Genomic DNA, 23,445 nt, shown 5'->3' with positions numbered 1-23,445 from the left:
CAGATGAGGTGTCTGAGGCCCAGTGAAGTGACTTGCCCAAGATCACACGGCAGATGAGTGTCAGAACCGAAATTAGAACCCACGTCCTCTGACTCTTAGGATGCTGTTCTTCCCACTAGGCCACGCTGCTTCCCCATCCGACCCCCAAAGGAAAGAATATTATTTCCTCTACATAATTTAACAGTTTATGACTGAAAGGCCCTTGAGATTCTCAAAGCACTTTACCCTGGCTGAATTAAACCTCCCCAAACCTTGATCACAGTCCAGTTTTCAAAGATGTTCAATGAAAGTGAAATGAGATTCTTATCCAAGGTCTCCCAAAACCTAGGAAGAGTGATTTAGAAATAAGACAATGACTCTCTCCTCCTTCAAAGCTCTAGAGGAGCAGCGTGGCTCAGTGGAAAGAGTCCGGGCTTGGAAGTCAGAGGTCATGGGTACGAATCCCAGCTCTGCCACTTGTCAGCTGTGTGACCATGGGCAAGTCACTTCACTTCTCTGTGCCTCAGTTACCTCATCTGTAAAATGGAGATTAAGACTGTGAGCCTCACGTGGGACAACCTGATTACCCTGTATCTACCCCAGCGCTTAGAACAGTGCTCTGCACATAGTAAGCGCTGAACAAATACCAATATTATTATTATTATTGAAGGCCCACTTCCTCCAAGAGGCCTTTCCAGATTGAGCCCCCCCTTTCTTCTTCTCCCACTCCTTTCTGCATCACCCTGACTTGCTCCCTTTGTTCTTCCGCCCTTCCAGTCCCACAGCACTTATGTACATATCTGTCATTTATTTATATCTGTCTCCCACCCTTATCGTGAGCACAGAACATGTCTGTTTATTGTTGAACTGTACTCTCCCAAGCGCTTGGTACAGTGCTCTGCTCACAGTAAGCGCTCGATAAATATGACTGAAGAGCTGATGGGGTGAGTTCCTCCTCTGCCAGCCTTTCACTCCAACTGTTTCGTTCCAGTCTTGTGCCAAGCCGGTACATTTGTAGAATAAACGAATGTTTTACGAACCTCACGGAAAGATGGATCAGAACCATCAGAGGTTTTCCAAAGGATGGTTCTCCTACTTAAGCTGCGAGCCCCACTGGAACAGGGACTGGGTCAGCCCTAGTTAACTTGGATCTGCCCCAGAGCTTAGAAAGATGCTTGGCACATAGTAAGGTCCGAACAATTACCATGAGGAAAAAAAAATCAATCAATGGCATTTATTGAGGACTTCTTGTCCGCAGACCACGGCACTAAGCACTTGGGAAAGTAGGATAAAGGAAAGAGTTCATGGAAAGTCAGAGTGGAGAGGCCCTGAGCCAGCTCACACTGGAGGCATACTGAAAATCCTGCTTTTCTGATTGGGATGAGAGAAGAGAACTGGAGTATCTCCTAAGGGCTCACCTGGTGTCAGGCACGGGACTGAGCAATGGGATAGATACAAGCCAGTCAGGTTGGACCCAGTCCCTGTCCCTCCTGGGGCTCTCAGTCATAGTACGCATTTTACAGATTAGGTAACTGAGGCAGGATTAGAACCCAAGCCCTTCTGATTCTAAGGCCCATGCTCTATCCACTATGCCATGCTAGGGTTAAGTCAATGATTATGGCCAGTTTGACCACCCTCCCATTTCTCAAGATTATGGTTTTTGCCCTTATTTCTAGTATCCCTTGCTCTCGCTGGGCCCCGCGATAGGGAAGCCGCGTGGCTCAGTGGAAAGAGCACAGGCTTGGGAGTCAGAGGTCATGGGTTCAAATCCAAGCTCTGCCACTTGTCAGCTGTGTGACTGTGGGCAAGTCACTTCACTTCTCTGTGCCTCAGTTACCTCATCTGTAAAATGGGATTAAGACTGTGAGCCTCACGTGGGACAGCCTGATTACCCTGTCTCTACCCCAGCGCTTAGAACAGTGCTCTGCAAATAGTTAGCGCTTAACAAATACCAACATTATTATTATTATTATTTTGGACCCTTCTTCCCCACCCCCAATATTTAACCTCCAGGTCTCTCTCGAACCTCGAGGAAGTGTCTGACCCAACAATCTTTTATCTACGCCAGCGGTCGGTAGAGTGCTTGGCCCAAATTAAGCCTCTAACAAAGACAATTATTATTAGTAATAACAGTAGGATATTACCCCTGTCCACTTTTTACTTTTTTCTTACCTCAAAACACCAGTGAAGGAAGGGAACAGTTTGAGACCTAGATAGACACAAATACCCTCCTCCCAACTCTTAATCAATACCTCACCCACCCAGAGTGCCAAAGCTACTCTTTTAAGATAAGGGGCCACTATTCATTCATTCAATCGTATTTACCGAGCGCTTGCTGTGTGCAAAGCACCATGCTAAGCGCTTGGGAGAATACGATATAATAATAAACAGACCCATTCCTGTCCTCAGTGAGCTGAGAACAGACCACCTTTAATGAACTTAGAGAAGCTCTATCCTCTAGGATAGAGCCTGGGCCCGAGAGACAGAAGGACCTGGGTTCTAATCCCAGCTTCACCACTTGGCTGCTGGGTGACCTTGGGCAAGTCACTTCATTCATTCATTCAACAGTATTTATTGAGGGCTATGTGCAGAGCACTGTACTAAGCACTTGGCATGTACAATTCAGCAACAGATAGAGACCACCCCTGCCCAGTGACGGGCTCACGGTTTAATCGGGTGAGACATACGGACAAAAACAAGACAACATGATCACGATAAATAGAATCAAGGGGATAGACACCTCATTAACAAAATAGATAGGGTAATAAAAATATATACAAATGAGCACAGTGCTGAGGGGAAGGGAGAGAGGGAGGAGCAGAGGGAAAGGGGAAACAGTCTGGGAAGGCCTCTTGGAGGAGGTGAGCTCTCAGTAGGGCTTTGAAGAGAGGAAGAGAGTGAGTTTGGTGGAGGTGAGGAGGGAGGGCATTCCAGGACAGTGGGAGGACGTGGGCCAGAGGTTGACGGCAGGATAGGCGTGAACGGGGGACGGTGAGAAGGTGAGTGGGAGAGGGGCAGAACGTGTGGGGTAGGCAGTAGGAGAGAAGAGAGGTGAGGTAGGAGGGGGCAAGGTGATGGAGAGCCTTGAAGCCCACAGCGAGGAGTTTTTGTTTCATGCGGAGGTTGATAGGCAACCACTGGAGGTTTTTAAGGAGGGGAGTGACATGCCCAGAGCGTTTCTGCAGGAAGATGATCCGTGCAGCGGAATGAAGAACAGACTGGAGTGGGGAGAGACAGGAGGAAGGGAGATCAGAGAGAAGACTGACACAATAATCCAGCAAGGATATTATGAGAGCTTACGATAGCCGTTTGGATGGAGAGGAAAGGGCAGATGTTGGCAATATTGGGACTTCGTTACCTCAGCTATAAAATGGGGATTAAGGCTGTGAGCCCCACGTGGGACAACCTGATGACCTTGTATCCCTCCAGCACTTAGAACAGTGCTAGACACATAGTAAACGCTTAACAAATACCATTATTATTATTATGTGAGACACGGTCCGTGTCCAACCTGATTAACTTATATCTACCCCAGAGCTCAGTACAGTGCCTGGCACATAGTAATTGCCTAATACCAATAAAACAAAAAAAAAAGTATGTATAAATGACTGTTATAATCTGAGCTCCAGGGTCCTAACAGTCCTGTCTATCACATAATCACTACTTTGCTCAGTTTCGCTGACAGCGATGTGGAAGAAGAAAACATTTGCTCATGCCTAACCACAGGTGTTCTGATTTTTTGCTTTTTGGTACTTGTTTGATACACTTCCTATATGTCAAGCACTGTTCTAAGCGCTGGGGTAGATACAAATTAGGTCAGACACAGTCTTTTGTCCCACACGGGGCTCCTGCTCTAAGTAAAACAGGTAACCAAATCCCCATTTTAAAGTTGATAAAGCCGGGTCACAGAGAAAGCTTGCCAGCAGGCAAGTGGTGGAGCTGGGATTAGAACCCAGGCCTGCTGACTCCGAGGCTTTTGCTTTTAACCACTAGGCCACGCTACTTCCCCGTTGAGGATCGATGAGATAATGGCTGTAAAGCACTTCGGGTTTCTTGGAAAAAAGTCATCCAGTCAGAAGTGGGCTTACCCCAATAATAAGAAGAATTGTGGTATTTATTAAGCACTTACTATGTGCCAGGCACTGTCTCAAACATTGTACTAAGCACCAGGCACTGCATTAAGGCAGAGCACTAAGTACTATGTAATTCAAGTAGATACAAGCTAATCAGGTTGGACACTGAACCAGTGGTGGCAGGGGAAAAAGTCACCAGAATGGGAAAAAGAAGGGAGAGCAGAAAGAGGGTGGGAGGGAAAGAGAGGCACAGGTCTTTATCAGCTGTTAAATTCTGCAACTTTTATCTTTAAGCAAGAAGAATATGAAAATTCAGAGCCACAATGGACTAAGATATATGTGCGGGCAATTCCCAGAGCAGATGGAAAATATCTTTCTCTGACACACAAAAGCTGAATCCTACCTCTATCTTCAGCACTTGTGTATTTTTGCACAATCAGTTGTACAACTGATCATTCGATTTTATTTATTCCAATTCTATTATATTCTAAGCTCCTTGTGGGCAGGGGTAGATACAAGTTAATCAGGGTGGACACAGTCCCTGTCCTACACGGGGCTCACGGTCTAAGTAGGAAGGAGAACAGGTATCGAAGCCCCATTTTACAGTGGAGGAAACTGAGCCACAGAGAAGTTAAGTGACTTGCCCAAGGTCACACATATCAACCAATTGACAGAATGAAGACTCTCTGCCCCATGCTCTTTCCATCAGGCCATGCTGCTTCTCCAGATTTCTGTCTCTTCTATTGGGCCGTAAGCTCCTTGTGGGCAAGAAACTTGTCTACCAACTCTGTTGTACTGTTCTCTCTCAAGCGTTTAGCACAATGCTTTGCAAAGAGTGAGTACTCAATAAACACCATCGATTGATTGTGGACAGGGAACATACCTTCGGCTTCTGCTGCACTTCCCTAGCGCTTAGCACAGGGCATTTCGGAGGTCTCAATAAGTCCCAAGTGCTTAGTATAGTGCTCTGCACACATTAAGTGCTCAATAAATACGATTGAATGAATGAATACCATTATTATTACACTGTGAAGTCTCTCATCTGATCTTGGGAGGGTGGACAGAAATACGGAGAAAATTAGAAGACTTTCCGTAAATTGAAAATACCTTAGGCAAGGATAGAGAATTAAATAACTTTTGATTCTTCTGTGAGGTTGCATAAGCTTTAGAAAGCTAAAGCCCAGACAACTCTGAATAGCATGTCCAAAGGAGAAAAATACATATATATTTCCGAGGAAGGCTGAATGCACCCTAAAAGTCTGTAATAAATATACCAGGAAAGACTCGGACATCATGACTTCAGTCTAGCAGGATGGATTCTTAGAAGTGAGAATACTAACTGAAGTATAACAGTAAAAATTCTATGGCTGTCATATGGCCTCAACAGAAGGCTTTTTCATGGTATTTGTTAAAAGCACAAGTAAAGAAAATGAGCACACTGCCTTGAACTCTTCCGCAATAAAACTTCATTCCCTGAACAATCAGAAATATGTTACATCACACCGTGTCCATCTTTCCATTAAATAACTGCAAACCTGCTTTCTCCCCTCTCTTTATTGGCAGTGTCAGGAAAATGATACTCTAATAGGGCTCTAGAGGGCCGTCTAAGAAGGGAATACTGAAAGGGAGGAAAAAAAAAAGAAGCCGGGGCAGGAAGATTTCAGAAGAGCAGCAATTTAACCGCAGAGGGCTGGAAGATTTCAGAGGAGCAGCAATTAAACCGCAGAATACAAATGCAAAAATAATAACTGCGCTATCAAGTGCTTACTGTGTACAAGACACTGTATTAAGTGTTGGGGTGAGGATGAGCAAATCAGGTTGGACAGTCCCTGTCCCACATGGGGCTCAAAGTCTTAATCTCCATTATACAGGTGAAGTCACTGAGGTCCAAAGAAGCGAAGTGACTTATCCAAGGTCACACGGCAGACAAGTGGCAGAGCTGGGATTAGAACCTTCTGACTCCCAGGCCCGTGCTCTAACCACTAAGCCACGCTGCAAGTAACGTTGAGGCAGAAGAGAGTCCGTTCCAGCTAATGGCTTCATGTCAGCCATGCAGATACTGACTTCCTGTTTGAGAGATTTTATTCCATAAAGGAATAAATCCTAAAACAGCAGTATACATTCATCCATTCATTCAAAAGACAAGCAGCATGGCCTAGTGGATAGAGCATGGGCCTGGGAATCAGGAGGACCTGTATCCTAATCTTTGTCTGCTATGTGACCTTGGGTAAGTCACTTCACCTCTCTGGGACTCAGTGACCTCAAATATTAAATGGGGATTAAGACTGAACCCTATGTGGAACAGGGACTCTATCCAACCCTATTACTTATATCCACCCCAGTGCTTAGTACAGTGCCTGACACACGGGAAGCATGTAACAAATACAATTTTATTATTATTAAATCACTTCACTTCTCTGTGCCTCAGTTATCTCATCTATAAAATGGGGATTAGGACGGTGAGCCCCGTGTAGGACATGGACTCTATCCAACCTGATAAACTTGCATCTACCCAAGCACTCAGTACAATGCCTGGGACATAGTAAGTGTACAGCAAATTCCATTTAAAAAGTGCAAAAATAAAAACCACAAGAAGCTGGCCAGAGGTCAAAACTACGCTTCCGGTCCTCACGTGTAGCAGCCAGAGCTCATCCGAGTCCCGGAAAAACAGGGCACCGGGGCCAAGAACCCCATCGGAGGGGCTTCGACCCATTCCGCATTTCCTACCTACTCGCTCCTTAGGGAAATTGAGTAAACGGAAAGCCACGTTACCTCATAATCGGGGTGGATTCAGACCTCGTCAGGCCCAGTAGAGAGGAAGTCTCAAAAGATGAGGAGCCAAAGCTCGAGCGACTGCTCCTCCTGGAAGAGGCCTTGAACGCCCCGGCCACGGCCTCGTCGTCGGAAGAGTTGTCGTCAAAAGAGCCCAGGATGAACTTGGTCATCAGCTGCTTTCTGATCCGGGCCTGCTTCTGGTCTTCCTTGGACAGGGGCCTGACCCTCTTGGCCTGGGAGCCGGAGGGCGACAAGAGGTCCGGAGTGGGAGACCCTTCCAAACCGTTGGCTCGGTGGTCGGCCGTCGCTGACGTCGCATCCAGGACCGGAGGGTCGTTGGAGGGTCTCCAGTGCGGCGGACGAGTCGCCAGATGCCCGGGGTTTTGGGAGGCCCGGCTGGGGTCTGGCATGGCTTGGTTGGGCCTCGAAGGGGGCTCATTCACCTCCGAGTTTTGCTGAGCTTGAGCCGTTTCCGGGTCCCCTTTGTCCACGGGGTCCGGAGAAGGCTCTCGGGGTGGGACTTCGGGCTCACTTGCAGTAGGAGGCTTCAAGTCGGCCATGGCGCTCGACACAAACCACGCAAAAGTCAGGAGTAGGAAAGTCAAGATCAAGAGCATTCAGTGACTCTACAATGAAGAAGAGAGGCCAGTGACTGAAATGGGGATGACGGAATTACAATATTCTTTTCGAAAAAAAAAATCCATTAGTCTGAATGCCAGCTAAGTCAAAGAATCATCTTACAAGTTTAGCAATTCTTACATTGCTAAATGGAGCTCTGGAGGATGGATTGAGCTGCCCTTTGGCAAGCAGAGGGCTAAGAAGTCTAATCCCGGCTCTGACCCTGTGACAGAATGAGACCTTGGGCCTCTATTTCTCAGTTGCAAAATGGACTTCAAATTACCCAGCGTCCTGAAGTCCGAATGAGGATTAGTAAATGAAATTTGCTATACAGTCTTTACAGAGAGGGAAGGAAATCTTCATTTATATCTGTGTATTTACAGATACCTATGTACTCGAGAGTCAGAAGGACCTGGGTTCCAAACCCAGCTCTGCCACTTGTCTGCTATGTGACCTTGGGCAAGTCAACTTAACTTCTCTGTACCTCAGTTCCCTCGTTTGTAAAATGAGGATTAAGATGTGAGCCCCAAACCTGATTAGCTCTTATCTACCCGAGCGCTTAGAACAGTGCTTGGCACATAGTAAGCGCTTAACAAATACCATCATTATTATTTTCTGTGCAAAACTAAAAAAAAGGACATCAGATATTACATGCTGTTTTGCTATATACTTGTAAGAGAATAACAGTATCCTATTTCAGCAAACTCAAAATTGCTCATTTCTCTCTCTCTAGTCTGTAAGCTCCTTGTGGGCAGGGAACATGGCTACCAGCTCTGTTGTTCTGTCTCTACCAGAAGCAAAATACTGTGCTCAGTAAATACCAGTAAAGTGACAAGTGGTGAAGCCCGGATTAAAACCCACGAACTCTGACTCCCAGGCCCGTGCTCCTTCCATTAAGCCACGCTGCTTTCGATAATGTATTTTACTGTTTTGGGTTGTTTTTTTTCAAAGGGAATTTGTTAAGCCCTATGTGCCAGGCACTGTACTAGGCGCTGGGGTGGATTCAAGCTAATCAGGTTGGATACAGTCCATGTTCTACACGGGGCTAACAGTCTTAATCCCCATTTTACAGATGAGGTAACCGAGGCATAGAGAAGTTCAGTGACTTACCCAGGATCACATACCAAACAAGTGACAGAGCCAGGTGCTTCTGACTCCCAGGCTCTACTCACTACTGTCTCCCCTGCTAGATTGTTCATTCGTTCATTCATTCAATTGTATTTACTGAACACTTACTGTGCGCAGAACAGTGGGCTAAGTGCTTGCAAAGTACAATTAGGCAACAAATAGAGACAATCCCTAACCAACAAAGGCTCATAAAACCCATGAGGACAGGAATCATGTCTAGTAATTCTTCCATACTCTCCCAAACGTTAAATAGAGGGCTTTCCACAGACACTTAATATTTGATTGACTTGATGCCCACAGATTCCAAGGGGCAAAGAGAAGCCTTCTGACTCAGTTCTTTTCATCCCCTCCTGGCCTCACTTTTATACAACACTGTGATAACCCCACTGGCATGTAAAGGTAAACGTAAAGCAGAAGTTATTTTTATTTTATAAAACCAACAAAGCACTGGCAACAACTGGCTTGTTCCAAAGGACTTCCCCTAGACATTCCTAAAAAGAGGTCAGCCCTCAACACCACGACTTTAACCACCAGAAATCCTTAGAGGAAAAGGGCAGCTCAAACTTCCAGTGACCTTTAGACACTTCCAAAAATTTGGGAAAAATTAAATCCGTTTTAAATTGACCTAAAGACCTTGAGGTTATCTTCCCTTCCCCGAACACCCTGACTGTACCGCCCAAGCCCTGTAAGGAAGATTAAAAGAACTGAAATTTACCATTCTGGGATGTTCCAGACAAGCACCCAAAGCCACTGTGAGGGAACCCTGGCCCGCATTCCGTCCTTTCGACATCTTAAGCATAATGTCACTACATCAGGCCATGGAGAAAGGATCTGGGTCAGAGAACACTTTGCTAGGCTTATTTTCCCCACAGAAGGGTTGCCTAACACCCTCTCTCTGTCTCCTGTACTGCACGACTGAATCAAGGTCCCTCCTCAGACCTGCAACTACCCCAGAACGAGACGCTTATTTTGAGTTGCAGGCCTGAAAGGCTTCCCCACCCCCACTCCATCTTGCATCACCTCAGGCCTATTTTATCTCAATAGTCAACCTCTCACTTACCTAATGCCTCTTCTCTCGAAAGGGTTTTACATACACTCCCAGGCTCAGCAGTGGCTTTATCTGTTGCCGGCTGTGTGACTCTGCTCTCTGTGTGACTGTGAGACCCAAGGGGGAGAGGAACTGTGTTCCAACTGCTTCACTCTACCTACCCCAGCTCTTAGAACAGTGCTCGACATTCATTCATTCATTCAATCGTATTTACTGAGGGCTTACTGTGTGCAGAGCACTGGCCTAAGCTCTTGGAAGGTACAATTCGGCAACAGATAGGGACAATCCCTGCCCAACAACGGGCTCACAGGCTAGAAGGGTGCAGACAGACAACAAAACAAGTAGACTGGCATCAGTAGCATCAAAACAGATAAATAGAATTCATTCAATAGTATTTATTGAGCACTTACTATGGGTAGAACACTGTACTAAGCATAGATATATACACACCATTAATAAAATTATATTATTACACATTATATTATTATTGCTCATTATTATTATTATCACATATAGTAAGCACTTAACAAATACCATGATAAAAAGATGCAGTTTTGGATGTCGGCTTTTCCTACCCCTCGGAGAAACCTCCGGTGAAAATGATCATCCTAATTCAGGACATTTATGGAGCACTTACTGTGTACAGAGCACTGTTTTATGTGCTTAGGAGTCAGTGTGGCCTACTGGATAGATCACGGGCCTAGGAGTCAGAAGGACTGGGTTCTAATCCCGGCTCCGCCCGTTGTGTGCTGTGTGATCTTGGGCAAGTCACTTCACTTCTCTGGGCCTCGGTTACCTCATCTGTAAAATGGGGGTGAAGACTGTGAAACCCTTGTGGGACATGGACTGTGACCACACTGATGAGTTTATATCTATCCCAGCACTTAGAACAGGGTCTGGTATATAGTAAGCACTTAACAAATGCCATTAAAAAAAATAGTGCGTAGATATATTCACTGCCCAAAAGGGGCTTAAGGAGCTTACAGAAATTATAAAGAACATGGACCTGGAAATCACTTCTAATCCTGGCTCTACCACATGCCTGCTGTCTGACCTGGGACCAGTCACTTACCTTTTCCGTGCCTCAGTTGCCACATCTGTAAAATGGGGGTTCAATGCCTGTTCTCTCATCTCTCTCTCTCATTTTGATTGTGAGCCCCATGTGGGCTGGGGATTGGGTCCAACCTGATTGCCTTGCTTTGTATAGTGCCTTAAGCGCTTAACAAGTAGCACAGTTATTATTTCATCTTGCAGTCATTTGTGGTTTAATAATAAAAATAGCCAATATCACAGGACAAATGGAGGAGGAGGGGGGGGTCTGGGAATCCAAAGGACACCAATATCTTCCTCTCCTCTGTTTCCATTGAGAACACCTAGACACCCAAAGTATTTCAAGCAACTCAAATTCTGCCCTTGAGACTTTAAACGTAGGAACCCCGCTTGATTTTCTATAAAAGGGGGCAGGAATTCATCCACAGGCATCTTTGAACCCTTCAGGCCCGTGAGTTAGAGCCTGCATAGAGAAGGAACAGCAACTACCCGCCCTCCATTTCAGAACAATCGACCCAATAATAATAACTGCTGCAGGTGTTAAGGACTTGCTTTGTGCCAAGCCATGGGGTTGATAAGGTTCAATCAGGTCGGATGCAGTCCCTACCCCAGGTGTTGCTCACAGTGTATGGGGGAGGAAGAGCCGGTATTGAATCCCCATTCTGCAGAAGAGAAAACTGAGGCACGGAGACTCCCCCCAGGGCACCCAACGGCAAGTGTCAGGGCCAGGATTAGAATCCGGATTTCCTGACTCCCAGCTCTGTGTGCTTTCCGCTAGACTAGGCTGCCCCTGATGATGATGATGGTATTTGTTAAGCGCTTGCTCTGTGTTAAGCACTGTTCTAGCGCTGCAGTAGATATGAGACACAGTCCTTATCTCACATACGGCTCACAGTCTTAATCCCCATTTTAGAGATGAGATAACTGCGGCCCGGAAAAGTGAAATGATTTGTCCACGGTCACCCGGCAGACAGGTGGCAGGGGTGGGATTAGAAGCCAGATCCTTCTGACTCTGCACACAAAAAGCACTCAACAAATACGAGTGAATGAATGATTCCCAGGCCCGTGTTTTAACCACTAGACCATGCTGCTTCTCACGTTTAAGAAGAGAAACTTTCTCTACTTGCCTTGAGAGGTCCCTGCAGCTGTCCAGGTCACTTGCTAGAGAGTCAGGTTTCCGAGGTCAGTGGCAGAACCTCAACAGCCTCCACTTCTTGGGCCTGGACCAACGGATCGGAGGAGAAGAAAGGGTGCTCTCTTTAGCGCTGGAGGGAGGGCGAATGCAGGTCAAAATAAGGGTGACTTTCTGTTCCCTAAACCCTCCTTTCATTGTGTTTTACAGCCCGAGTCCAAACAATTTTCTTTTTTATCTTTCTACCCGCCAGGATAATGCAGGTGCCAAAGGCAGCAGCCCTCGTGACTCCCAAGTGTTTTAAAACAAAGTCGTCTGGTGAAGTCACGGCTAAAGCAGATTTTAGCTGGCAAATCTCCGGGGGGCGGGGTGGCTTCCTCCTAATGAGCCTGGGGAGGGAGGAATTTCAGTTATTGCTGGCTTAAGGGTGGGAGCTGCTACTATTTTGTTAATCTGCCTCACTTCCCTTTCCCCAAAACTAAAAGCTGCCTCAAGGAAGCCACAGAAAACACAGCTTCCTTCCCCTTCCTGGGGTTCCGATTCTCCACATCGTGAGAAGCAGCCTGGCCTAATGGAACGTGCATAATAAATAATAATAATAATAATAATAATAATAATAATGTTGGTATTTGTTAAGCACTTACTATGTGCAAAGCACTGTTCTAAGCGCTGGGGTAGATACAAGGTAATCAGGTTGTCCTACATAGGGCTCACAGTCTTCACCCCCCATTTTACAGATGAGGGAACTGAGGCACAGAGAAGTTAAGTGACTTGCCAAAGTCACACAGCTGACAGGCGGCAGAGCCGGGATTTGAACCCATGACTTCTGACTCCCAAGCCCGGGCTCTTGCCACTAAGCCATGCTGCTTCTCTAATCATAATAATAATAATCATAATTGTGGTATTTAAGTGCTGGGGTGGATACAAGCCAATCAGGGTGGACTCGGTCTTAATGCCCATTTTTAGGATGAGGTGATTGAGGCCCAGAGAACTGAAGCGACTTGCCCCAGGTTACACAGCAGACAAGCAGCAGGGCAGGGATTAGAACTCATGACCTTTGGATTCCCAGGCCTGTGCTCTAGCCACTATAATAATAATAATGGCATTTGTTAAGCGCTTACTATGTGCAAAACACTGTTTTAAGCGCTGGGGAGGATACAAGGTGATCAGGTTGTCCTACGTGGGGCTCACAGCCTTAATCCCCATTTTACAGATGGGGTAACTGAGGCACAGTGAAGTTAAGTGACTTGCCCAAAGTCACACAGCTGACAAGTGGCTGAGCCGGGATTTGAACACATGACCTGACTCCCAAGCCCGTGCCCTTTCCACTGAGCCATGCTGTTTCTCTATGCCATGAGTATGGGACTCAGAGGACCTGGGTTCTAATGCTGGCTCTGCCACTTGCCTGCTGTGCGACCCTGGGCAAGTCATTTCACTTCCCTGGGTCTCTAGACCCTCACCTGTAATAATAAGGATTAAGACTATGACCCCTGTGTGGGACAGGGCCTGGGTCCAACCTGCTTATCTTGTATCTACCCCAGCACTTAGTACAGTGCCTGGCACATAGTAAGTGCTTAACGAATATCATTAAAAAAGAAAGAATAAAAAACGTGCTGTGGGAGAGGAAGGGGGTGTCCCAGAAAGCAGAGAGAAGCATTCTGAAGGACGGCAGGGAAAGAGAGCTACTGCCCATCTCATTCAAAGTACACCCAATGGCTGGAAAAATAAAGGCTCTTTAAAAGCAGGTTTCCGGACTGTGGGGGGAGGAGGACTGAAAGTGGAATTTTACCCCCTCACAAAATGATGCAAGAGATCAGAGAATAAAAACGTTATCAGGGCCAGATTGGGCCCTGGGTCAGGGGAAATTCTCCACCACTGCTTCCCCCTCACCCACACATGAAGCTATTAGGTTACCTTTCATTCAATAGTATTTGAGCGCTTACTATGTGCAGAGCACTGTACTAAGCGCTTGGGATGAACAAGTCGGCAACAGATAGAGACAGTCCCTGCCGTTTGACGGGCTTACAGTCTAATCGGGGGAGACGGACAGACAAGAACAATGGCACTAAACAGCGTCAAGGGGAAGAACATCTCATAAAAACAATGGCAACTAAATAGAATCAAGGCGATGTACAATTCATTAACAAAATAAATAGGGTAATGAAAATATATACAGTTGAGCGGACGAGTACAGTGCTGTGGGGATGGGAAGGGAGAGGTGGAGGAGCAGAGGGAAAAAGGGGAAAATGAGGCTTTAGCTGCGGAGAGGTAAAGGGGGGATGGCAGAGGGAGTAGAGGGGGAAGAGGAGCTCAGTCTGGGAACGCCTCTTGGAGGAGGTGATTTTTAAGTAGGGTTTTGAAGAGGGAAAGAGAATCAGTTTGGCGGAGGTGAGGAGGGAGGGCGTTCCGGGACCGCGGGAGGACGTGACCCAGGGGTCGACGGCGGGATAGGCGAGACCGAGGGACGGTGAGGAGGTGCGCAGCAGAGGAGCGGAGCGTGCGGGGTGGGCAGTAGAAAGAGAGAAGGGAGGAGAGGTAGGAAGGGGCAAGTGACTTGCCCACAGACACAGCTGGCAAGTGACAGAGCTGGGATTCAAACCCATGACCTCTGACTCCCAAACCCAGGCTCTTTCCACTGAGCCATGCTGCTTCTCTATTTGTTAAGGTATTTGTTAAGGACTTACTATGTATCAAGCATTGTTCTAAGCGCTGGGGAAAATATGAGGTAATCGGGTTGGACACTGTCCCTGTCCCACAGGAAGCTCACGATCTCAATCCCCATTTTACAGATGAGGGAACTGAAGCCCAGAGAAGCACAGTGAATTGCCCAAGGTCACACAGCAGACAAGTGGCAGATCCAGATTAGAACCCACAACCTTCAGACTCCCAGGCCTGTGCTCTATCCTCTAGGCCATGCTGCTTTTCATTACTCTGTAAACCCGTCAAAAGGGCAGGGACTGTCTCTATCTGTTGCCGATTTGTACATTCCAAGCGCTTAGTACAGTGCTCTGCATATAGTAACCGCTCAATAAATACTATTGAATGAATGAATGAATACAAGCTAATAAGGTTGGACACAATTCAAGTCTCTTACATGGGGCCCAGTCTTAACCCCCATTTTTACTCAGGAGGCAAGTGAGGCCCAAGGTCACACGACAAGTGGTAGAGACAGGATTAGAACCCAGGTCCTTCTGACTCCTAGCCCCGTCCTCTATCCACTAGACCCTACTACTTCTTAGATTTAAGGTGCAAAAATAGGAGGTAAGCCCATACCACTCTGTAGTGAAATGAGAAATATTAAATATTTTATAAGAACTCCCAAAACATAGTATTATGAGGACCCTGAAAAGAATACGAGCTTTTGCAAGAGTTCCCCAAGGAAAGCCTAAGATTCCTAAAGAAACAGAAGTCAAAAAAGCACATGATTAGAAAGAAGGCCAGCCATTCTAAGCGCGTAACAATAAGGAAGTTTTACTGTGATTTCCAGTGACTTAAGGTCATCGGAACAAGGGCTTCACAGTGAAGGGCATTGTTTTTAACCAACAAACCAGAATTGTTCAGTAATTGGTCGCTTCCTGGTTTGAAGAAGTTTCTAGAAATTGCTGAACCCTAAAGTGGCTTGAAAAACTATTTAATGAACTTCTACACAAATGATCCCACCACCATTTATAGTAATAGCAGCAAAATCTAAGCAGCTCAGAAAAAGGCTTTTCTTCAACTTTCCCATCTTTCTGAAAGGAAAACTGTCCAGGGCCATCTCTCCACTTTATAACAGGTCAGGATTCTACATTCCGTTGGAAACCACAAATAAACGGCAACTTTTACTTGTGTCATGAGATCTAGTCCTCCTACATTTTCCCATTAACCTTCACTCCCGTTTTATTTATTTATTTTTTTCAGTTCCCAGCAAGTTCTGGCCGAGGAAACTTACCACTTACATGCAGTTTGTTGCCTTGATTTCTCTCATGTCCTGGACACTTTGGTTTTGTGATTCTAGTTTCCAGGAGCACATTTATTCTTCCAGACTCATATCCTCTAAGATTCAAGACTGCATTGGGCAGTGTGAGAGTCAATGCCAATTTTAATTTAATCGGCCCCTGCTGTTTAAAAATAGCCTGCTAGCATTTAACCATTTCGGTTCTGCAGGGCAGGGACAATCCTCCTGCAACACAGAGGAAATGGGATACATTTCCCAACTCGGAGCCTGTAGGAAAAGCAGTTTTCCCAGGGAGGATTCAGCTTCCATCCCGTTTCATTCGAAATTCCAAGCGGGGTGCATTGAAAAGCCCGTTCGGTTATGACCCTCTAACCATGAAGCCCCACCCCGAGTGCGAGACAGTTTCTTAATATCTTAGTAAACAGCCTACTGACACGTCCTGTTGCCACAGCCTTGAATCCTAATTCCATCAAAGCAATTCCTGCGTTAGTCTTCCAGGAAAGGCTTTGGGGAACACGTCTGGGCGAGGGGGTGGGAGAACCTGAAGGGGTTAAGAGTTGCACCTCTCACCTGACTTCTTTTTGCCATTTAGCAAATCCTCTCACTTTACCAGTCGGCTCCATCAGAATTTTCCTATCGCTGGGGACATTTAAGAAAGGAAGGAGATCCAAGCGCAGGCGGCACTTGGGAAACTGTTGCAGGAGCCTCCTGCCCGACCCCGGGGTTGCGAAGTTGGGTGGACGGAGGCTCGTTATGTAGAACAAAGTTCAGCTGCCATCTACAGGGAGGGACTGGTCCCCTGACACTTGGTGGGTAGCCAGCTGTGAAACCACAGAGCAAAGGGTACAGGGGGCTGATGAGTGCTGGAGGCAAATTGCAAGTCAACAAGCGGGTAATTTTCCAGGAAAGCCGCCCCGAGCATATATAGTGTCTGCAGTGACATTTCCTGTGTCCAACCCAATTATCCTGTATCTACCCAGGGCTGAAACTAATATTATCATTATTATTATCACCAAAGGGTGATATGTATATATTATTATATATATATTGACTCTATCCAAAGTGGCAGAGCTGGGAATAGAACCTGGGTCTCCCAACTTCCAGGCCTATGCTCTTTTCCAGTAGCCACGCTGCTTCCCCGTGGAGGGTGAACGCTTCTTAGTGCTGAGACGAACATATGGAGATGTCCTACAATCCTTCAATCAGTCACAGTCCCAGATGGCACCTTCACCCCTCTGGCTCTCACAATATGTGCCACTGCTCAAAAAAAGGACTGGGCTAGATTGTGCATATTACTCAGTGAAGCTGGGGAGGTTTGGGGCCTGCCAGCGATAGTAGTTACTGAGCTCCTACTATAGGCAGAGCGCTCACTGTACTAAGTGCTTGGGAGCTCAATCAATCAGGCAATCACATTTATTGAGCGCTTACTGTGTGCAGAGCACCATTCTAGTCACCTGAAAGAATAGAACACAATATAACAGACACATTCCCTGCCCACAACAACCTTTCAGTCTAGAGGGTAGCACAAAAGGATTAAGTAGATATGACCCCTGCCCTCAAGGAGTTTTTTTTAATAGTATTTGTTATGTGCTTACTAAATGCCAGGTACTGTGCTAAGCACCAGGGTTGATGCATATTAATCAGATTGGACACAGTCCCTGTCCCACATGGGGCTCGGGTTTAATCCCCATTTTACAGATGAGGTAACTGAGGCACAGAGAAGTGAAGTGACCTGCTCAAGGTCACACCACAGACAAGTGGTGGAGCTGGAATCAGAACCGAGGTCTTTCTGACTCCCAGGCCCAGGCTCTAGCCACTAGGCCATGCTGCTTCTAGGGAAGGGGTGGCAGAGATTTTAAAAAGAAATGAAGACAGGCCACACAGGGCCAGATGGGGCCACAGACTGGGGAGACTGGGGGGGGATGGGAGGGAGTGGCTTTCGCTCCTCAGATACCAACCTTCTCACTGTACCTCCATCTCATCTATCTCACCACTGACCCCTTGCCCACATCCTGACTCTGACCTGGAACGCCCTCCCTCCTCATATCTGACAGACGATTACTCTCCCCGCCTTCAAAGCCTTACTGAAGGCCCATCTCCTCCAAGAGGCCTTCCCTGACTAAGCCCTCCTTTCCTCTTCTCCCACTCCATTCTGCATCACCCTGAGTTGTTCCCTTTATCCATCTCCCCTCCCAGGCCCCAGCACTGATGTCCCGTATCTGTCCCTTACTTATTTATACTAATATCTGTCTCCCTCTCTAGTCTGTAAGCTCTTTGTGGGCAGGGAATGTGTCTGCTTACTGTTCTATTGTCCTCTCCCAAGCGCTTAGTACAGTGCTCTGCACACTGTAAGCACTCAATAATTACAATTGAACGAATGAAGAAAGCTGAAGGAAGGAGCCGGGAGCTGATTCAAGGAGGAAGGAGGATGTGGGGGAGGAATGAATGTCACTGTTTTATTGTTGTATTGTCCTTTCCCAAGCGCTTATTACGGTTGAATGAAAGAGGGAATGAATGTGCACAGGAGCTGAGGGACCTGAGTTTCAAAGGGCTACGTTACAGGCAGGGGCGGGGCAGGACTGAGGGGAGAGGGGCCTGTCCCTCACTCCCATCCGGAGGCCAGAGCCTGGCTGGGCCCTCCCACAGGAAGCAGCGTAGCCTAGCATGGCCCTGAGGGGGTCAAGAGGACCTGGGTTCTCACCCCAGCTCTGCCACATATCTGCTGTGTGACTTCGGGCAAGTCACTTTACTTCTCTGGGCCTCAGTTACCTCACCTGTCAAATGGGATGACGATTGTGACCCTATATGGGACAGGGACTGTGTCCAACCCAATTCATTCATTCGTATTTATTGAGAGCTTTCTGTGTGCTTCGGAGACTGCAATATAACAACAGACACATTCCCTGCCCACGACCTCACAGACTAGAGGGAGAATTATCTTGTATCTACCTCGGTGCTCAGTACAGTGCCTATTACATAGAAAGCATTTAACGAATACCACAAAAAAGAGTGCTTACCTGTTCATCTGTTAGAGAGAGGTGGACATTACAGAGGGTAACCTCGGTAATTTGGGTACGTCAGCAAGCATATTGCTGCATACCTCTTCTTCCCAGAAATGCCTAAATAATCAGTATGTAGTTCTAAAATCGTTCCGATTTGTCCTCATCGACAAAAGCCCTCCCCATGCAACCCTCAAACCGTGGATTAACCAACCTCGTTCCCCATGCAACCCTCCAACCATGGATTAACCAACCCTCAGGACAAGGAGCCAGACACTATCGACTCTACTTTTATCAAGAGAAAGGAGACATCAGGAGTCTTCCGTAATAAAGGGGGTCAAAAGTTCCACCTACCTTCTTTTCCTTTCGAGGGCTTTCAAGTGTAAGAAGAGGAGTGGGCCCCCTCACAAAAAAATCCCAAACATGCTCCTCTGATGACCGCCCTTAAAAAACAATAAATAAATAAATTGAAGTACAAACAGGCTGCATTCCGGAGTAAACTGACAGCAGTAAACCACAACGCACAAGAGAGAGCAAAGTGAATCTCCGAAAAGAAGCTGATGTCAGTGGCTAATTCGCCATGAATTATTTATTCTTCAGATCAACTAATATGTGAAACATTTTGCTGTTTATACGGCTTGGCTGCTTTATAGCCAACCCTCAGTGTCCACGTCAAGCGGGGCTTCTGGGAACTTTCACTGGTTCTCAGAATAGCTCTGTTAAGAACTTTCAATGAAACAATGAATATTATCCTCTCTTGGTGGGAGGGGCTTTCTGCTCCCTAGTAACAATGAGCCCTTCTCCCTGACCAGCACCAACAGATGTCCCCAAATCCCCCCGGGCTCTCAGTCAATCACTCCTATTTACTGAGCGCTTACTGTGTGCGGAGCACTCTAATAATAATAATAATGGTGATGATGGTATTTGTTAAGCCCTTAATATGTGCCAAGCACCGTTCTAAGCACTGGGGTAGATACGAGGTCATCAGGTTGCCCCACGTGGGGCTCACAGTCTTCATCCCCACTTTACAGATGAGGGAACTGAGGCCCAGAGGAGTGAAGTGACTTGCCCAAAGTCATACTGCTGACAGGTGGCAGAGGCGGGATTAGAACCCATGACCTCTGACTCCCAAACCGGGGCTCTTTCCTGTACTGAGCACTTGAGAGACTAAGAGCAGATGGACATTTTCCCTGCCCTCCGCGGGCTTACATTCTAGAGCTGACATCAGTGCTGTTAGGAAATGCTTTTCTCACACCTTTACTTTTTTTTATTATGTTACTAATTTAGAGACAATATGCTTGTGAATGGCTTGTCTTCCCCATGAAATTGTAAGCTCCTTGAGGGCAGGGACTGTATTTCTTACTGAATTGTACTTCCCAGTGCTTAGTACAGTGCTCTGCAAACTCTAGGTGAATAAGAATTTGGGTATTTATTAAGTGCTCCCTATGTGCTGAGCTCTGTGCTAAATGCTGAGGTAATAAAATATAAGCAGCTCAGACACAGTTCCTGTCCCATTTGGATCTCCTTCTAAGGAAAATTAACTGGTAGGTTCTCTGTAGATATGATGGTGCAAGATTACACACAAACTGCATTATACTCAATCCCTGCCCAGAAGATTAGCAATCTAATTGAATTTGTAAATTCCTGGAGGACAGGGATACCCTCTATTAATTCTATTGAACTCTCTCAAGTGTTTAGTACGATGCTTTGCATACAACAGATGCCCCGCTAATACTACTGATTGTGTGACTTGGATTTTCAAGGGTCAAATTATTTTTAAAGCTTGGAGTTTGCTGCTAGATGGTTTAGCATGATTATCTTCCTCTGGCCCTTGGCTTGGCTTTTTATTCCAGCACTAACTGCCTTCCATTTAAATCCTTCTTCCTAGAATAAGGCAGGTCTGGCTGTGAGGTCTCAGGTGGAACATAAAAAACAACATGAAACTCTGAAGCCAAGGAAACATCAGCATATTGTCACAAGGCTATTTACTTTAGAATGTGAGAGTAAAGTTGGGGGGCTTTTCTCCTATCGCCAGTTGCTAAAATTAGATTTAATCCTATTTATAAACCCATGTATTCTAGCCCTGGGAACTTTATTTTGTAGGACATTTTACTTTGCCCTTGGTATTAGTGAATCAATGCTATTTATTGAGTGTTTACTGTGTGCAGAGCACTTGAGAGAGTACAATACGATAAAATCGGAAGACAGGATCCCTGCTTTCAATAAATTTACAATCTAATGATACTCAACAAATGTTTTTTCAAGTATAGCAGTACTCCACATACTAAGGAACAAGAGAGGAGTGACAATAATTCACTCATTCTACACTATTGATTGAGCACCTAATTGGCACAGAAAGTTCTAAATGCTTGAGATTTTAATAATGGTATTTTTTAAGCACTTGATCGGACACAGCTCCTGTTCCATATAGGACTCCTAGATTAAGGGAGGGGAGAACAAGTATTAAATCCCCATTTTACAGACGAGGAAGATGAGGCCCAGAGAAGTTAAGTGACTTGCACAGTCACCCACTAGGACAAGTGGAGGAACCAGGAGCTCGCCCTCCACCCACCCCCAAGACTAAACTCCTTGTGGGCAGGGAGCCTGTCTATTGTTCTATTATACTCTCCCCAGTGCTTAATGTAGTGCTCTGCACCCAGTAAACACTCAATAAATTTGACTGAAAGTTTAGTATACAGGTCTTCTGACTGGCAGCCACAGGGATCTTATCACTGGGCCACACTGCTTCTGAACCCTGCCCTCGACAAGGTCGCAGCCGTGTAGGGGAACCAGAAAGACACACAATGTATTTATTCGGTGGGTGCAGAAGGAAAACAAAGTAGATACATAAATGGAGAAGCATGTCCAGTGGATAGAGCACAGGCCCTGGGAGTCAAAGGTTGTGGGCAGGGAATGTGACTGTTTGTTATATTGCACTCTCTCAAGCATTTAGTACAGTGCTCTGCACACAGTAAGTGCTCCATAAATATCATTGAATATAGAAGGACCTGGGTTTTAAACCCTGGCTTCACCATTTTTCTGGTCTGTGACCAAGGGCAAGTCACTTCACTTCTCCAGGTCTTAGTTACCTTATCTGTAAAATGGGGATTAAGACTGTGAGCCCCATTTAAGAAAGGGACTCAGTCCATTCAAATTGTACTTATTGGGCACTTACTGTACTAAACACTTGGGAGAGGAAAATACAACAAACACATTCCCTGCCCACAATGAGCTAAGTCTAGAGGGAGAGACTGTGACTTACCTGATCAGCTTGTATCTCCTCCAGCACTTAGAATAGTGCCTCATACACAGTAAGCACTTAAATACCATAAAATGATACAGGATAGCAAGAGGGGTAAAATAAATAAGTGGAATATGTAAGTTGATAAATATATTTATGTGCTAAGTGTGGATAGTGGCATACTATAACCAGAGGCAGTAGAGATGAGTTGGGGAAGGCCTCCTGGAGGAGGTGGGCCTTTAGGAGCGCTTTAAAGATGGGGAGGTGGCCTAGAAAACTTTAAGGGGAAGGATGCTCCTGACAAGGGGAAGGATGTGAACAGGGGGATCGGTGGGCAGAAGTCTGCCTCAGCCTGGACATTATTAGTGTATTTAAGTGCTCGCTAAGGGTCAAACACTGTTCTAAGCACTGGTGTAGATACGTTAACCAGGCACGACACTACCTGTCCCCCATGTGGGGATCGCAGCCTAAGTGGGAGGGAATCTCCCTTTTACAAATGAGAAAATTGAGGTACAGGGAGTTAAATGTCTTGCCCGTGATCACAGAGTAGGAAACTGGTAGAGCTGGGACTAGAAACCAGGTTCTGCCTCGCAGGCCCAAGCCCTTCCCACGAGGTCATGCTGCTTCGAGAGATCCTGACCACAAAAAAATGTCTGCATAAAGACCCCAACCGAAGGGACCCAGCACTGGTTATATTGTACCAGGTCCCCTCAGAATCCTTGAATGTTTGATGGTCATCCAGCGGGTGGGGTGCCTGGGTTCTGGGCTAGGGCTTAGACCTAGGCTGGAGCATAGAAGCAACATGGCCTAGTGGCTAGACCACAGGCCTGGGAGTCAAAAGGACCTAGGTCCTAATCCTGACTCCACATTTGTCTGCTGCGTGACCTTGGACAAGTCACTTCACTTCTCTGGGCCTTGGTTCCCTCATACATGAAATGGGGTCGAAGCCCCATGGGAGACAGAGACCGTGTCCAACCTGATTAGCTTGTATCTACTCCTGAACTCAGAACGGTGCTCAACATATAGTAAAAACTTACCAAATACCATTATGATTATTATTATACGAGGCTTTCTCCTGTCCACACCACCCACGAACCCCACTGTGGGACTTATTCCGGCACCTTGGGGGACAGCCCCCCAACCTGAAAGAGGAGGTCAGAGGTCGGAAGAGGAAGGCACAGAGAAAGGTCTCATCCTTGAGTTCTGACCATGGTTGACAGATCCAATGGGTAGAGCCAGGTCCCCCCAAATGCCAAGCAGTAGGCATTTGGCCTAGACTGAAAGCTCACCTTTGGCAGGGAACCTGTCTGCTAACTCTGTGGTATTAAACACTCTCCCAAGTGTTTCGTAGAGAGCTTTGCTCAAAGTAAGCATTCAATAAATATCACTGACCAAATATGGCAAGGGAACCGAGCACCGTTTCCTCTTAGAGCATCGGTCCTGTTTGGGTTGTGGGTCAATCAGT

The 23,445-nt window shown here is 46.4% G+C and overlaps 1 protein-coding gene across 5 annotated transcripts in view; it reads right to left on the bottom strand.

Moving 5' to 3' along the window:
• The window catches only part of ACACB (acetyl-CoA carboxylase beta), a 126,062-nt gene extending 110,188 nt beyond the window's left edge, over positions 1-15,874 (bottom strand). For 3 of the 5 annotated variants that reach the window (XM_001508180.4, XM_039915121.1, XM_029049312.1), the window contains exons 1-3: positions 15,735-15,872; positions 11,799-11,936; positions 6,825-7,453 (exon numbers count right to left, since the gene is read on the bottom strand). In XM_001508180.4, the coding sequence (XP_001508230.4) occupies positions 6,825-7,444 (620 nt within the window). In that variant the 5' untranslated portion in view covers positions 7,445-7,453; positions 11,799-11,936; positions 15,735-15,872. Of the gene's footprint in view, positions 1-6,824; positions 7,454-11,798; positions 11,937-15,734 lie in introns of all 5 variants that reach the window. The other 2 variants (XM_029049315.1, XM_029049316.2) reach the window with 1 other exon arrangement.
• Positions 15,875-23,445: the final 7,571 nt, after the last annotated feature.

The sequence above is a fragment of the Ornithorhynchus anatinus genome, chromosome 21 (genome assembly GCF_004115215.2).
Source record: "Ornithorhynchus anatinus isolate Pmale09 chromosome 21, mOrnAna1.pri.v4, whole genome shotgun sequence".
Taxonomy (NCBI): domain Eukaryota; kingdom Metazoa; phylum Chordata; class Mammalia; order Monotremata; family Ornithorhynchidae; genus Ornithorhynchus; species Ornithorhynchus anatinus.
This window is presented reverse-complemented; position numbering and strand designations above follow the sequence as displayed.